The sequence below is a fragment of the Rana temporaria genome, chromosome 1, assembly GCF_905171775.1.
Source record: "Rana temporaria chromosome 1, aRanTem1.1, whole genome shotgun sequence".
NCBI classification, from domain to species: domain Eukaryota; kingdom Metazoa; phylum Chordata; class Amphibia; order Anura; family Ranidae; genus Rana; species Rana temporaria.
The window spans coordinates 344,790,187-344,803,927 of NC_053489.1; the positions used below are offsets into that span (position 1 = coordinate 344,790,187).

Below are 13,741 nucleotides of genomic sequence, written 5' to 3' on the forward strand. Positions count from 1 at the left end.
AACATTGCAGTGCGCCCTTGATGAGATGCAGACAGGCAGAATGGGAATTTCCACTTATACCCTATGTTTCTGTCGCGTAGGACATCCAAAAGGGGTCTGAGATCCCTGCGGTGTTTTAAAGTGATACCCGACAGGTCTTGAAAGAGTTGAATCGGTGCACCTTGACAAGTTAATTGCTTGCCCCTAGCTTTTCTTAAGATCTCTTCCTTAATTCTAAAATCAGCCAGGCAGCATACTATATCTCTGGGTGGATCCGTGTCTTTTCCTTTAGGACGCAATGCACGATGAATTCTGACAAGATCTATGTCAGTCTGAGGTGGTCTGTCAAGTATGTAATTAAACAGGCCTACCACAGATTGGGGGACAAGGTCCCCCTCGACCGATTCAGGTAAACCCCTGACCCTCAAATTCTGGCGGCGTCCTCTATTATCGAGGTCCTCCATATGTCTATTCATGTCTCTTAATTGGAGAGTGTGATCATCCACCTTCCTTGTGGAACGCCTGAGGATAGATTCATGGTCCTCTAAAGCAGTTTCAGTGTGTGAGACTCTATCTGTGAGGGAGCGGAGGTCTAACCGCAACTCTGAGATTGCAGCCGCCAGAGCATCCTTAATGTCTGTTGCTACATTCTTTAAATCCTCAATGGTCAATGATCTTTGAGCTGTGGTGTTCTGTATTCCCCGAACCTCCGGTCCCACCGAAGCGGAGACTGGGTTCGGTGTCGGGCTAAGGATAATTTCCTCAGGGTCCCTGTGCTGCTGCTGTGAGTTACCTGAGGTAATCCTCTGACGAGACGTCGCCATGTTCCCTCTGTTAGCGCGGGACATATCCGTGACTGAAAATGTCTCTGTACCGTTATTCTCCCTCGGTGAACGGGATCTCGAGGCAGATGATGACCTTGAGGCCGTTCCCATGTCGGTAAAAGCTGCAAATTTAGGCTGGGTGAGCTGTAAAGGTGGAAAGTTATCCCAGGGTGACAGGAGCTCAGCAGCTAAGCATCCATTCTCCCTCACGGTCCGGCCACGCCCCCCAGTGAGGGATCTTTAGTTTGGCAAAATTATTACAATTTATGTTATAAACTTGGGGTGGTCCTTTTTTACTTTTTCACTTGATGTTTATGTATGCAGCAATTTAATATGCAGTGTTCTTTGTTCTGCAATCATGTTAATTAATGCATATTTCTTCTTCACGAGTTTAAACAACTCACAGTACTGTGGTAATAACAAGGATGATGCTTCCTGCTGCTAGTGTAAGCCTGGGGAGTGCTTCCATGGCACACACAGCCACTGGGATTTTCCTATTAGTAACTTATTAAAAGCCAACAAGACTAACGCCCACACACATCTGTGCACCGCGATTATGGAAAAAAATCGAAAATAGCCAGGGATATATATTTGGCTTAGCGTAACGGTAATTTATGTTGTTTAGATTACAAGTTTAGTTATTTACTATTTCAACTTCCTTTTGAAAAAAAAGTAGGATATGTGTTTTATTAGCATTAAAAATAAAATGAGACATTAACTTAAGTTTTTTTTTGCATGTGTGTGTAGTCTATATCTATGGGGGATATGCTAATGTATCAGCTACAGTTGTAGTATAATTATCCAATCTTAGTTACAGGGCATTGATTTGCATCCCAGTTGTCATAAACAAAGATTAGTGTGTTTTAATCTGTAGCCTGATGATGCTCTGGTCCATCTGGCTTGGTGTGCCATTAACACATACGGCTAGAATAGAGAAAGGTACATTTTGCTTGTTTGTTTGTTTATTTGTTTTGTATCTTTTAAAAACAATTATGCTGCTCATTTTTATAAAGTCTCCACAAAAATTAATACGTTTTTACTGGATTTAGACTGAAGATCTCAAACCCCCTTTTTAATACTGTAGCATTAAAGGACACTGGTTTAGTTGCAATGAAAATGTGTCATTTTGGCACTATAATGTGTTTTACAGCCTGTTGACAGATTGTTCCTAAAATCCTCTTTTCTCTGGCTGCACTGACCAGAGGAATGATGGTTTCAGCAACAGGCTATCATCATTGCATCAGACCAAAGCCATGGCATAGCAGTAAGTATACATCTGGGATGAGGGAAGGTGTCGGGGGGGCCAAACAAGCAGGTTTACATGAAAGTTTCATTATTTAAGTCATTTCGTTTTCAGGTTTGTGAAGTCACTGAACAGAGTAATTAGTAACAAACAAATTTGACTTGCAAAATAGGCTATTGTAACATACACAATCTAATACAAGTATAACATAAAAAAAAAAGTGAGCACAACTTTATTGGGTTGGCTACAGATCAGCTTTAAAGCCCATCTCCAGCTAAAATAACGAATTACCACATCTCCCTCTCAACCTGTGCCAGCGGCAAGGACATATGCAGCAGAGTGGGATCTACAGCAGAGTTATGAGGAGTGGGCTGCTGGTCTCTGCCTAAAGAAGTCAGTTCTGCCTTGCTAGCACTGCAGAGGGGAGAAGGTGAGACTCATTACCCTGCTCGCAGTCTCTATACTGTAGCAGCAAATCAAAACTTTGCCAGACAGAGAGAACACTTTTCATTGGTGGTATATGGTACTATACCAGCCTAATTCACAATGAAGGATGGATTTGTGACAGGTATGCTGTAATATAAATTATAAACCCTAATTTAAATACATCCAGAGTCCATTTTTAAAGTTAAAATCCAATCAATTGCTGAAAAACTGACATCAGTTACCCATTTGAGTAGAATCAGCATAATTGTTATTGCTGTATAGGATTCTCTTGAGCATAAATTAATTAATACATGCTGTAATCTTACTCATGTACTGAAGCCTTGTATTTTATGTAAACTCTTTCCATTTTCTTGTGATTCTTAAATATAATTAATATGAGAATGGCCTGAGGGACAGACCTACATTTTTCTGTGTCTATGATTTTGACAGAATGTCATAGCTTATTAAAGCATCAATCGTATGAATTATTACAACGCAATGTTGCTACACCAAATTTGTCCTTAGAAGCTATTTTTAATCATTTATTAGAGAGGGGCTTATATATTGTGCCATAATGTCTATATATTTAGCACTCTACTGTTTTTAGCTTTTTTTTTCTTTTTTTACACATAAATGTTGTTCCTACAGGATTCTTGTGCTATTTTGTAATTTCTCTAGAATATGACTATTGACATATTCACAATATAAATAATATACAGAAGGATCAGTCTTTAAAAAAACAGATACTTCAGTGAATTCTTTAATAAAGAGTCTATTTCTGTAGTGTAGCTGCCATGGCAAGAGGATCCCTTTCCCCATATTCAGAGGCGTAACTAGAATCTTCAGGGCTCCGATGCAAGAAACCATGAAGGGCCCCCACCAGGGTTGTTGCTGGGTCTACAAAAGATCTCAGGCTATAGCCCATAGCAGAGAAGTAAAAAAAGTCAAACATTTGGGTGGGCATACATATGTATATACTATTTGTGTGTATATATATATCATTACATATCTGAGTGCAGATCCCCCACTTACACCAGTGTCCCCAGAGGGCCCCTTCCTTACATTAGTGTCCCCAGAAAGCCCCACCTCTTACATCCGGGGGCCCCAGACAGCTGATTCTCCCCTGCAGAGGTTCCCCTATACCTGGCTGGTGGAGATGGAAGGCGGCGATCAGCAGCTCTATGATGTCCACAGGCATTGGTATCTCCCTGGGGCTAGTAGTTCTATCTCCGAATATATACAGCAGAGAGGGGAGCAGCCTTCTATGTGCTTAGACCACTTAGAGTGGCATCGGCTGAGTGGGAACAGGGTGACAGGTGCTGGAATGCTGTCTGTGTTTCAGAATCAGGCACTGAAAGAAAGTGCCTGTACTATGGGTAGTCACCTACACCCACAGTACATGTAAAGTCTAGGCTCAGGGAGAGACAGCGACTTGAGGGAATATGCTCAGGTAAGTGATCACCAATGGGAGGTTGACTTCACTACCATGACAATCAATGCAGCAAAAGGAGATGGGAAGTTAACTTTTACTGTCATGACCACCAATGTGGGGGGGGGGGTTTAACTTTCATTGTCAATGATAATATTAATACTATTACTGGTGCACGATTACTAATAGTAATGACATTAGTGCTGGGGGCTATTATTGCGGCCTTTGACACTAATGTTGGGGGTTGTTATTATTATGTTTACTGGAATCAAGTAAACTGGCATGTTGAGGCTTTTTGTACTCATTGACACCAGTTTTGGAAGTTATGACTGCATCCATTGATACAAATTCTGGGGGTTACTATTACACTTACTATACCATTGTTGGGGGTTATAATTATGTCCACTAACACCAATGTTGAGGTCTATTATTTCACTCACTGACACCAATGCTTGGGGTTATTACTTGGTACACTCACACCAATATTGAAGGTTATTATTGCATCCACTGAGACCAATGCTGGGGGTTATTATCGCTCTACTAACACCAATGCTAGGGATTATAATTGCACTCAGTGGCACCACTGCTAGGGGTTATTATTACTTATTTTTTGCTATCTGTGTGGTATATGGTATAAGAGACTGTATTACTACCCCTCCCCTCAATATTATAGCTATTGAACTGACTGTGGGTAAGTGGGAGTTGATCATGACATGGAAGAAGTGGTTGAGGTAGATTGGAAGTTCCTCAGAGCTGGCTCGAGGTGTAACAGCTGATCTTGGACAAATGGACATTGGACAGTAGGGGCCAAAGCCAGTACTTTCTACAAACAAAAAGAAAAAAAAAAACAGCATTCACAGATTTGTACCTGTTTGATGGTCACCACATCCCTCATGGATATGAAAACACACAATAAACCCCCTAAGGGTGGGACTTTGAAAATGACCACAAACAGAATTAATTATGTAAAAAATATACATTTTATTAAATACAAAGTCAGTAAAGATCATGGATAAAAAACACAATGGAGTAAAATGAATCCAGACAAATCTTTCTTAGGATGGACAAAAGACCACTTAAAATCAGACTCGATTCAGGTCTGATTTTAAGTGGTCTTTTGTCCATCCTAAGAAAGATTTGTCTGGATTCATTTTACTCCATTGTGTTTTTTATCCATGATCTTTACTGACTTTGGGGTAGATCCACGAACAGCGGCGCATTTTTCCGCTGGGCGTAGCGTTTCTAAGATACACTACGCTGCCGTAACTTACTTGTTTTTTTTTCAAATCCACAAAGATTCCGCGCCGTAAGTTACGGCGGCATAGTGTATCTTTGGCGGCGTAATGGCGCGGCATTCAAATCTCTGTGATGGGGGCGTGTTTTATGTAAATACGTCGTGACCCGACGTAAACAACGTTTTTTTTAACTGCGCATGCGCCGTGCGTGGGGGTATCCCAGTGCGCATGCTCGAAATTAACCCGGAACAAGCCAATGCTTCCGACGGTAACGTCATTCTACGCAAATCCCTATTCGCGAACGACTTTTCAAATTTCAAATTTCTACGCGGGAACGACGGCCATACTTAACATTGAGTACGCCTCATAACAGTAGTGACAGTAGTAGTAACAGTAGTAGGAATTCGACGGAAACGCCACCTAGCGGCCGCCAAAAAATTGCATCTTAGATCCGACGGAGTACTAAGACGTACGCCTGTCGGATCGACCTGAGATGCCGTCGTATCTTGTTTTGAAGATACAAAACAAAGATACGACGCAGGAAATTAAAAATTACGCCGGCATATCAATACATACGCCGGCGTAATTCTTTTGTGGATCTGCCCCTTTGTATTTAATAATATTTATATTTCTTACATAATTAATTCTGTTTGTGGTCACTTTCAAAGTCCCACCCTTAGGGGGTTTATTGTGTTTTTTCATCTACAAATAAAAAGATCCCCACTCCAAGTCTTGCTGCTCATTGGTAGTTATTATAATTGGATTATACAGGATATTTATGGTAAATCTTTTCCACTTGGCATGGGGCTTAGTGGTAGTGGAATATTAGCCTCATGGTAGTTTAAAGCAGTCCTGGGTACACCTGGGAATACTCCATTGGAAGGAAATGAAAGCCTCTGATGAACTGAACTGCTTGCTTTTATGAGCTATTTTACTGGAATTGATTTATTGATTGTTTATTTTTTTTTACAGTATGGCATTAAGAAGAAAGAAGAGAAAGAAGCAGAGGCACAAGCTGCTATGGAGGCTCAATCTGAAGGGAGCTTGACACGTCCAAAAAAGGCCATCCCTGCTGGCTGTGGGGATGAGGAGGATGAAGAGGAAGAAAGTATTCTAGACACAGTTATTAAATACCTCCCAGGTCCACTTCAAGATATGTTCAAGAAATAAAACGTAGTAGACTGTGGGACTGTTTAATGCATAAACAGAAAAGCAATGGATTTCCCTTGTTTAGTGGGAGATTTCAGTATTGCCACATGCTACACCTCTCCACCCCCCCCCCCCCCCCCGTCTATAAACCTTTGCTCACTAATATTCCCTCTACTTTATTTTCTCCTTTCCTTTTGTACATAGTTACATACAGTAGACACCTCTCAAAGGATGTCAAGGTTATGAGCTGCAGTCTACGCAATTTTATTATAAGCCATAGTACATTTGTGTGTTCAATTTAGTGGTTGTATACACAATCAACTTTATACTTTATACTTACTATCCATTGAGAGTCAGTGGATTGCTGTTAACATTATACATGGTTTTCCAGCAAGTTTTGGAAAAGGGCAGAATCAACGTTTGCTTCTGGCAAAAAAAAGATGAAAACAAAGCAGGCAACTTATCATTAGGAGGTAATCAAATGTGTGTTTTTCATTTCATGTTCATCCAACAGTAAGAGACAATTCAGAAAATGAACCATGTAAAGCTCCTATGCCTGGGACTACAAATTGCAACAGCCTTTGACAAACATGAAAAATGGTACCCTGTTTCTATTTAATCATACTTAGGGCCTATTGTGAAATATTTCCCATTGTGATTATTTGATTAGAACATTTGCTATTAAAATCCTGGCAACTTCATTTACTTTTAAATACTATTTCTTTTAAGTTCATAATTACTAGAGCTGACTGAGATAGCACAAAGCTCCAAATTATTTTGTACCGCGATTAACATTTCAATAGTCACTAATCCTGTATTTTCCAGATTTGCCTATGTACTGCATCTTAATACATAAACCACAGTTGTAAGTGCTTTACTGGCAAACAGGAATGGGAGTAGAATCCAGCTTCCTAAAATTGGAAGGCGGCACACAATGGATTTATATTATGCTGCTGGATGACATTTATTTATTTTTTGTTACATTGAGTAATAATTATCAGGCCTTTTTACTTGAAGGTGTTCTTTGTGTAGAGTATTTAGAATGAAATAGAAAGTGGAATTATGACAAAGTGCTGATTTAGCTGCAGAGTTCTTTAGGCTAATGGTCTTTTGTTATCGATCAATGGAAACAGCTCCTGCTGAACAGAGATACTGTTACTTTTTCACAATAAACAAATGTTTAGATGGGCAATTTAATAACAGTTTAGCTGGTACTCTGTAAACCAGAATTGTTTCCACTTTTAGTATAAAAAGAATTGCACTGCAGCATGGGTTTCCCCTTAGGGCTTCTGTTACTGCAGTAATTGGACCCTCCTGTAGTGCCCTGATTGTTCGGCGCTTGTCATTTTTATTTAGCTAAGTACACACAACAACACACCAGTAAAAATAATGACGTAAGACAGCAAGCACTAATGGTGGTGTTACTCTTGCTACAGAGCAGAGTATAAGTGAGTGGTGTCTGCAAGGGACTTCCACTGATGACCAACACTCAGGCCTTGTACACACGACCGAGAAACTCGACGAGCAAAACCCATCGGTTTCCTTGTCTAGTTCCTTGTCAGGCTGTCGAGGAACTCGACATGCCAATTTTATCCATTCCCGTCAAGGAAATAGAGAACATGCTCTCTTTTTGGCTCGTCGAGTTTCTCGACAGTTTCCTCTACGAAAATGTACACACAACCGGTTTCCTCGGCAAAAAATATCTCCCAGCAAGTTTCTTGCTGGTTTTTGCCGAGAAACTCGGTCGTGTGTACGAGGCTTCAGACAGAGGGTTTCTATTCTGCATTTTTCTGGAAAAAACATTTGATAGGTGGGCAGCGGGAACAAGCATATACCATACTTGCATTTTCTCCCACGAAATACAGCATAATTGAAGCCGGCAGAAATTTTATATATATTAACAGAAAACTCACTGCAGTGGAACTACCTACAAACAAGAACTTTCAGGACAGCTGTTATATGATACAAGTCAAGCTCCCATTCAGTACTGGAGGCTGCTTCTACTTCCTTATTCCAAGAAACAATGCTAATTGCAGGCCTAAGCACATCATCATCATCATATACACAGTCACATGCCTGCCCAGGGACTGTCATTGTTTAAAGGAACTCTTCCATCATATATTATGCTGAGAACTAAACTCAGACAAGCAAACTGCATTAGGTCTTCTTACATAACCCCCTCTTACTGTGTACACTTGACTATCTTGAGGAAAAATATCAATACTGCAATTCTACTAAAAAGATCAATACTTCCATGAGACGTCAGATGAAGAGGTTTTGTGAACTACATGACATTGAAAGCCACTACATAGTAAATAAGGACAATGGGCTTACAATGCCGTGGCTTTCAGTGCAGATCTTAGAAGATGTGTTTGTACTTGCAGGTGAAGCATAATGATGATGTAGGGGATGATGGGGATCCCACAATCCCATAAGTGTTGTAGCAGAAATGCAGCATTGTTATATTTTCTTAAGTATATAAAATTATTATAGCAGACATGCCTTCTGTATTATGACCTAATACAAATTTCCTGTCTGTGTTTATTGTCAGTGGAGCAGGTGATGACAGGTTCTTTTTAAGAGTTAAGCAAAGGCAGCTTCCAGCATCAGCTGAGTTCCTGACAGATTTCTATACAATCCTGTAGATAGGTAAAATACTGTAAGTAGATGTATTTTGTTAAACTAAAAGATTTTGCTCTTTAAATCAATATAAATAAAATGTTTTTTTTTTTTTTTTTTTAAATAGATCAATGAGCCACAATTGCATTGACTATTGTATTTATCGCTATTTTAAAGGTTTTCATCTCATGTACCTATTTAACAAATGGAATGTGAGGCTTAAATACAAGACCAAAGAGAAGCCTGGTTCATTTGTTTAATTATTGCTGAATATCTCTGTCATCCTTCGTTGCTTTCTGTCCATAGATGTGTTTAATCTCAGGTAATTGAGGTAGTCTTTTGTAATTTTCTTTGTCTTATAATCAGGAAGGGGTGCATTGCATTAAACAAGACCTAAGGTTCTGCCAACTGAGTGCTATATTTGCAATTCCTTCTGTTTCACATTAAAGGAAAGGGGAATCATCGCTCTCTGAATTTTTTCAGAGTGTAATGACTAAGTGGAAAGAATGTGGCATCGTTTTAGGTTTTTTTACGCATAAATTACATCTACCTTTAGAGAAAGCCATATTTAAAAAAACAGACTGCAATATTAATTTTGAATGCTACTATGTGTAAAAGAGAATTGGTCATGTGTTATTTTGCACTTGAATATTTCCGTCTATGTTTACTGCGTGTTAGTTTAGTGTTTTTCCCTTCTGTGTCAGAGTAACACCTATCAATGCTGCTCTACATGTCTCCTTTGACAAGCTTACTAATATGCTGTTGTCATGTAATGTTACTGACTTGCTGTTGTGAATTAAATGTAATGTCTTCTGTGTACACCACATTAATATATGTTTCCTCTCTGTGTCAGTACAATGTTTCGGGTAACAGTCTTTTGGAACTGTTTTCACACATAGAAATAAATCCGCTCAGCCATAACTTTGTGATTAGCTAAATCATTTTGTAATTTAAATGCTCATATACCCGGATCAAATGCATGCTTCAGTCTTCTTAGTGATGACAAAAAAAAAAAAGGAAGATGTAGAGACTTTGTGAATGTAAATTTCATTCGTAATTTGCCTGCTATTCCTCATTGCATGATTTCAGTTCAAATGTTCTTTTAAAACGTGGAATCACAGCCAATAAAAAATAAAGTGATTTCATGCTTTTCTTACATTGTGTTCTATTATTGCGTTTTCTTTTTACCAGGTGGATGTTTGCCCAAAGTTGTTATTTTATATAGCTAGAAAGGGGTTATGATGTTGTACTATTACCTTGTAATTTTCTTTTTTTCTGGATTTCGTTTCTGCTAAAGCACGCAAATATCTTTACGCTCAAAATTTTTTTTTTTTTATTTCAGCTCCATGGATCACAACTGTTATTAGTAAATTGACACCATAATGACAATAAGTAAGCTGTGTCATTTCAGAGAAATGCCTCCCCAACCACCCTGCATCATCATGTAACATAAGATACATCAAGTAACCCGACCTCCCCACAGCGCCATCATACTAACCCGAATGTCACAGACCTAGTCATGGCACTATTTACATCCTATGGGTCAAATTATATGTGAGGATTTACACCCACTTTAATTCTTTTAACACAGTGTCTGTTCTGTTATTATAAGAAAACAGTCAAGAAACATTAATGGTGCTCAATCTAGGAGGCTGTTAGAAAAATGGAAATAGCAAAGGCCTCATTGGACAGATTCCTTTCAAAATATCTTATTCTGGAAGGCAGGGGGCTTCTAGAAGAGCACAATAAACCTCCGTGCCTATGCCTATTGGTATGGTCACAAAGGCGGTTTTAGACCTAAATGTTACCTATTCCGTTAATCAGGAAAATTATTTATTGAACAGTTTGCAGCATTCCAGGTGAATATGTACATGCATAATACAATAAGAGATGTATCCAAGGCATTTACAGTCTCTTGGAGGGCACAACAGCATCCTTGAAAGAGCCAAGCTCCCAGTTTCAGATAACTGAAAACCTTGTTCAACACTATCTGGTTATTTTCCTTAGCCAGCAAAGTATTTTCCTTATTTGGAAGGTGGAGGTGCATGCTACTGTCTTGCTCCACATGACTGGAGTACCATTGCCAGCTCTGCACTGGAAAACATGTATTTCCACAAATGTTTATGAACACCCAAATGTGCCAATATGGGTTTAAGTGATAGTTTCTTTTAACACCCAGTGCAGAGAGTTCTAACCCGTATTGTGGTGTATTTGTTCCCTTGACTGTAGGACTTTTTTTGTCATGGCTTAACTTCACCTTTGACTTTCTCTGCTTATGACTAGGGATGGTCCCGATGTTTGAATTGAACGTAAGTTCGACTCCAACATCGGGTGTTCATTTGTCCGCAAACGAACTGAACATATGAGGCGTTTGCGGCAAATTCGAGCACCACAGAGCGCCCCATAATGCACTGCAAGATCGCAGTACATTGACGGCTGCTTATTGGCCAAAGCATGCACCTGAAATGCATGCTTTGGACGATCACAGAGCGATTTGCTGGGAGATCCAGGATAGTCAGTGGCATGCAGGCAGTTTAGTATATATATATATATATATATATATATATATATATATATAGCGGTTGGTTGCTACTAGTTACAACATCCACACATTTCACCCTGCTGCCAGACATCCATTAAACACACTCCTTTAGTCAATGAAAAGTCTCTTGCTTATTTTTGTTATTTTATTAGGGGATTGAACTTGGTTGGGGAAAGGAACATGGGATGCCCATAGAACATTAATACTTCAAAGAGTATAGTAACTGTGTCCCACTTAGATGGCTGACCATAAACTTGACAGACTTTTACCTCAGAACATCTTTTCCTCTAGCACACTGCTTCACCGACTTTTACCTCAGAACTCTTCTTTCTGTCACAGTCTTAGTATTCCTGTCGCGCCACCAGTAATGACTAGTCACTCTAAATAAATCCCAGTTAATTTAGTATGATGAAACTGTTGTAGGCTGGGGCCTGTAGTATCCCCTCGTGGCAGCAACTGGTTGATTGAGAAGATTTAATGGCGACTTGCAAATCCTGCCTGCCCTCATGGCTGTATCGATTTGACACAAACTCTACAGTCTCTCCCTCTGGCTCTGCATCCAGCTCCCCTGGCATGCCTCTTCCAGATCTCTCCACTGTGATTTCACTCACCGACACCTGCCCTGGATCCTTCCTGAAGGACTTACTCTGAACGTGTGGACCAACTGTCTCTCCTAGCTCCTGTTCCAAGACACCCCTCCATGACCGTGTAAGGAGAGCCTCCCTCCCAGCTCCGAGCTCCTCCACTGGAGTTAAACCCCCCCAGATGTGTCTCTCCTGCACGACAGTCTAGCACTCCATCCTTCAGTTCACCCAGCCAACAACTCCTCCCCCAGCAGGCTGACCATGGGTATACGTAGGAGGCCTGCCCCCTGCCCAACCTAGATGGGGATTGGTCAGAGCTCCTCACATGTACCCCATGTCACTCTAGCTCTCTGCCTTGTCCCTTATCCAGAACATTCTCCCTGGAAACAGAGGAGACGCCCAAAAACCAAAGGACATGTCAGTCACCCACTGCTACACTAAACCCCTCCCCTGCCCCCAGATCAAAGACAAACAGGCTTAGCTCACAGCATAGGCCTGTTTAAATTTACCTGCACTGGCAGCTTACACAAAAACCCTACACTTAGCTCGTACCTAAGGTAGAGGGTGCTATATATATATATATATATATACAGTGCAGTCAGTGCAGCATATACAGTATACATGCATTTAAGTGGTTAAGGGGAACCCTATGACAGAATTAGAAAAAAACTTCATTGTGTCCCCCCTAAAATCCATACCAGACCCTCATCCGAGCAAGCAGCCTGGCAGGCCAGGAAAGGGGGGGATGAGTGAGTTCTCCCCCTGAACTATACCGGCCACTTGCCCTCAACATGGGGAGGGTGCTTTGGGGTACCCCCCAAAGCACCTTGTCCTCATGTTGATGGGGATAAGGACCTCTTCCCGACAACCCTGGCCATTGGTTGTCGGGGTCTGCGAGGGGGCTTATAAAGAATCTGGAAGACCCCTTTAAAAAGGGGGCCCCCAAATCCAGACCCCGCATGTAAATGGGTATCGGGTACATTGTAGCCCTACCCATTCACCAAAAAAGTGTCAAAAAGTAAAAACCACAATAGACAGTTGTTGACAATTCCTTTATTAAAAAAGAAAAGTGTCCCGCGATTCCCATACATCTTCAAACATGCTGCCCAACGTACCCAAAAACTAGAAAAAAACAAAGCTCTGCTTCGATGGGAGGTCTCCCAGTGACTGCTGTATCTTGGCTGTGACAGCTGTTATATAGGCAAGGGTGGGGCCACCCAGTGATGTAACCAAGTGATCCTGCCCCCTTCTGATGCCATGTGACGTCAGAGGGGGCAGGGTCACTCGGTTATGGTTTTTCCCTTTTTTAATAAAGAAATTGTCAAAAACTGTCTATTGTGGTTTTTACTTTTTCACACTTTTTTTGGTGAATGGGTAGGGGTACAATGCTTCACTACCAGATTCTGATGAGCCCCCCACCTGCAGACCCCAACAACCAATGGCCAGGGTTGTTGGGAAGAGGTCCTTGTCCCCATCAATACCAAAGCATCCTCCCATCTGGTATGGCACTCTCACCCCCTGTCTTGTCCTCTAGGCTGCATGCTCGGATAAGGGTCTGTTGTTGATTTTGGTTTGAACCCTTGCCATTTTTTTTTATTTTGGCACAGAGTTCCCCTTAAAATCCATACCAGACCAGAAGGGCCTGGTATGGACTGGGGGGAACCCCTCTGCAATTTTTTCTTAGATTTTTCATCTATATTGCCGGGAGACA

At 40.8% G+C, this 13,741-nt stretch overlaps 1 protein-coding gene across 3 annotated transcripts in view; it reads left to right on the forward strand.

Moving 5' to 3' along the window:
- The window catches only part of CPLX1 (complexin 1), a 241,343-nt gene extending 234,357 nt beyond the window's left edge, over nt 1–6,986 (forward strand). For all 3 annotated transcript variants that reach the window (XM_040361877.1, XM_040361868.1, XM_040361885.1), the window contains one exon: nt 6,109–6,986. In XM_040361877.1, the coding sequence (XP_040217811.1) occupies nt 6,109–6,306 (198 nt within the window). In that variant the 3' untranslated portion in view covers nt 6,307–6,986. The remainder of the gene's footprint in view (nt 1–6,108) is intronic.
- The last annotated feature ends 6,755 nt before the right edge of the window (nt 6,987–13,741 follow it).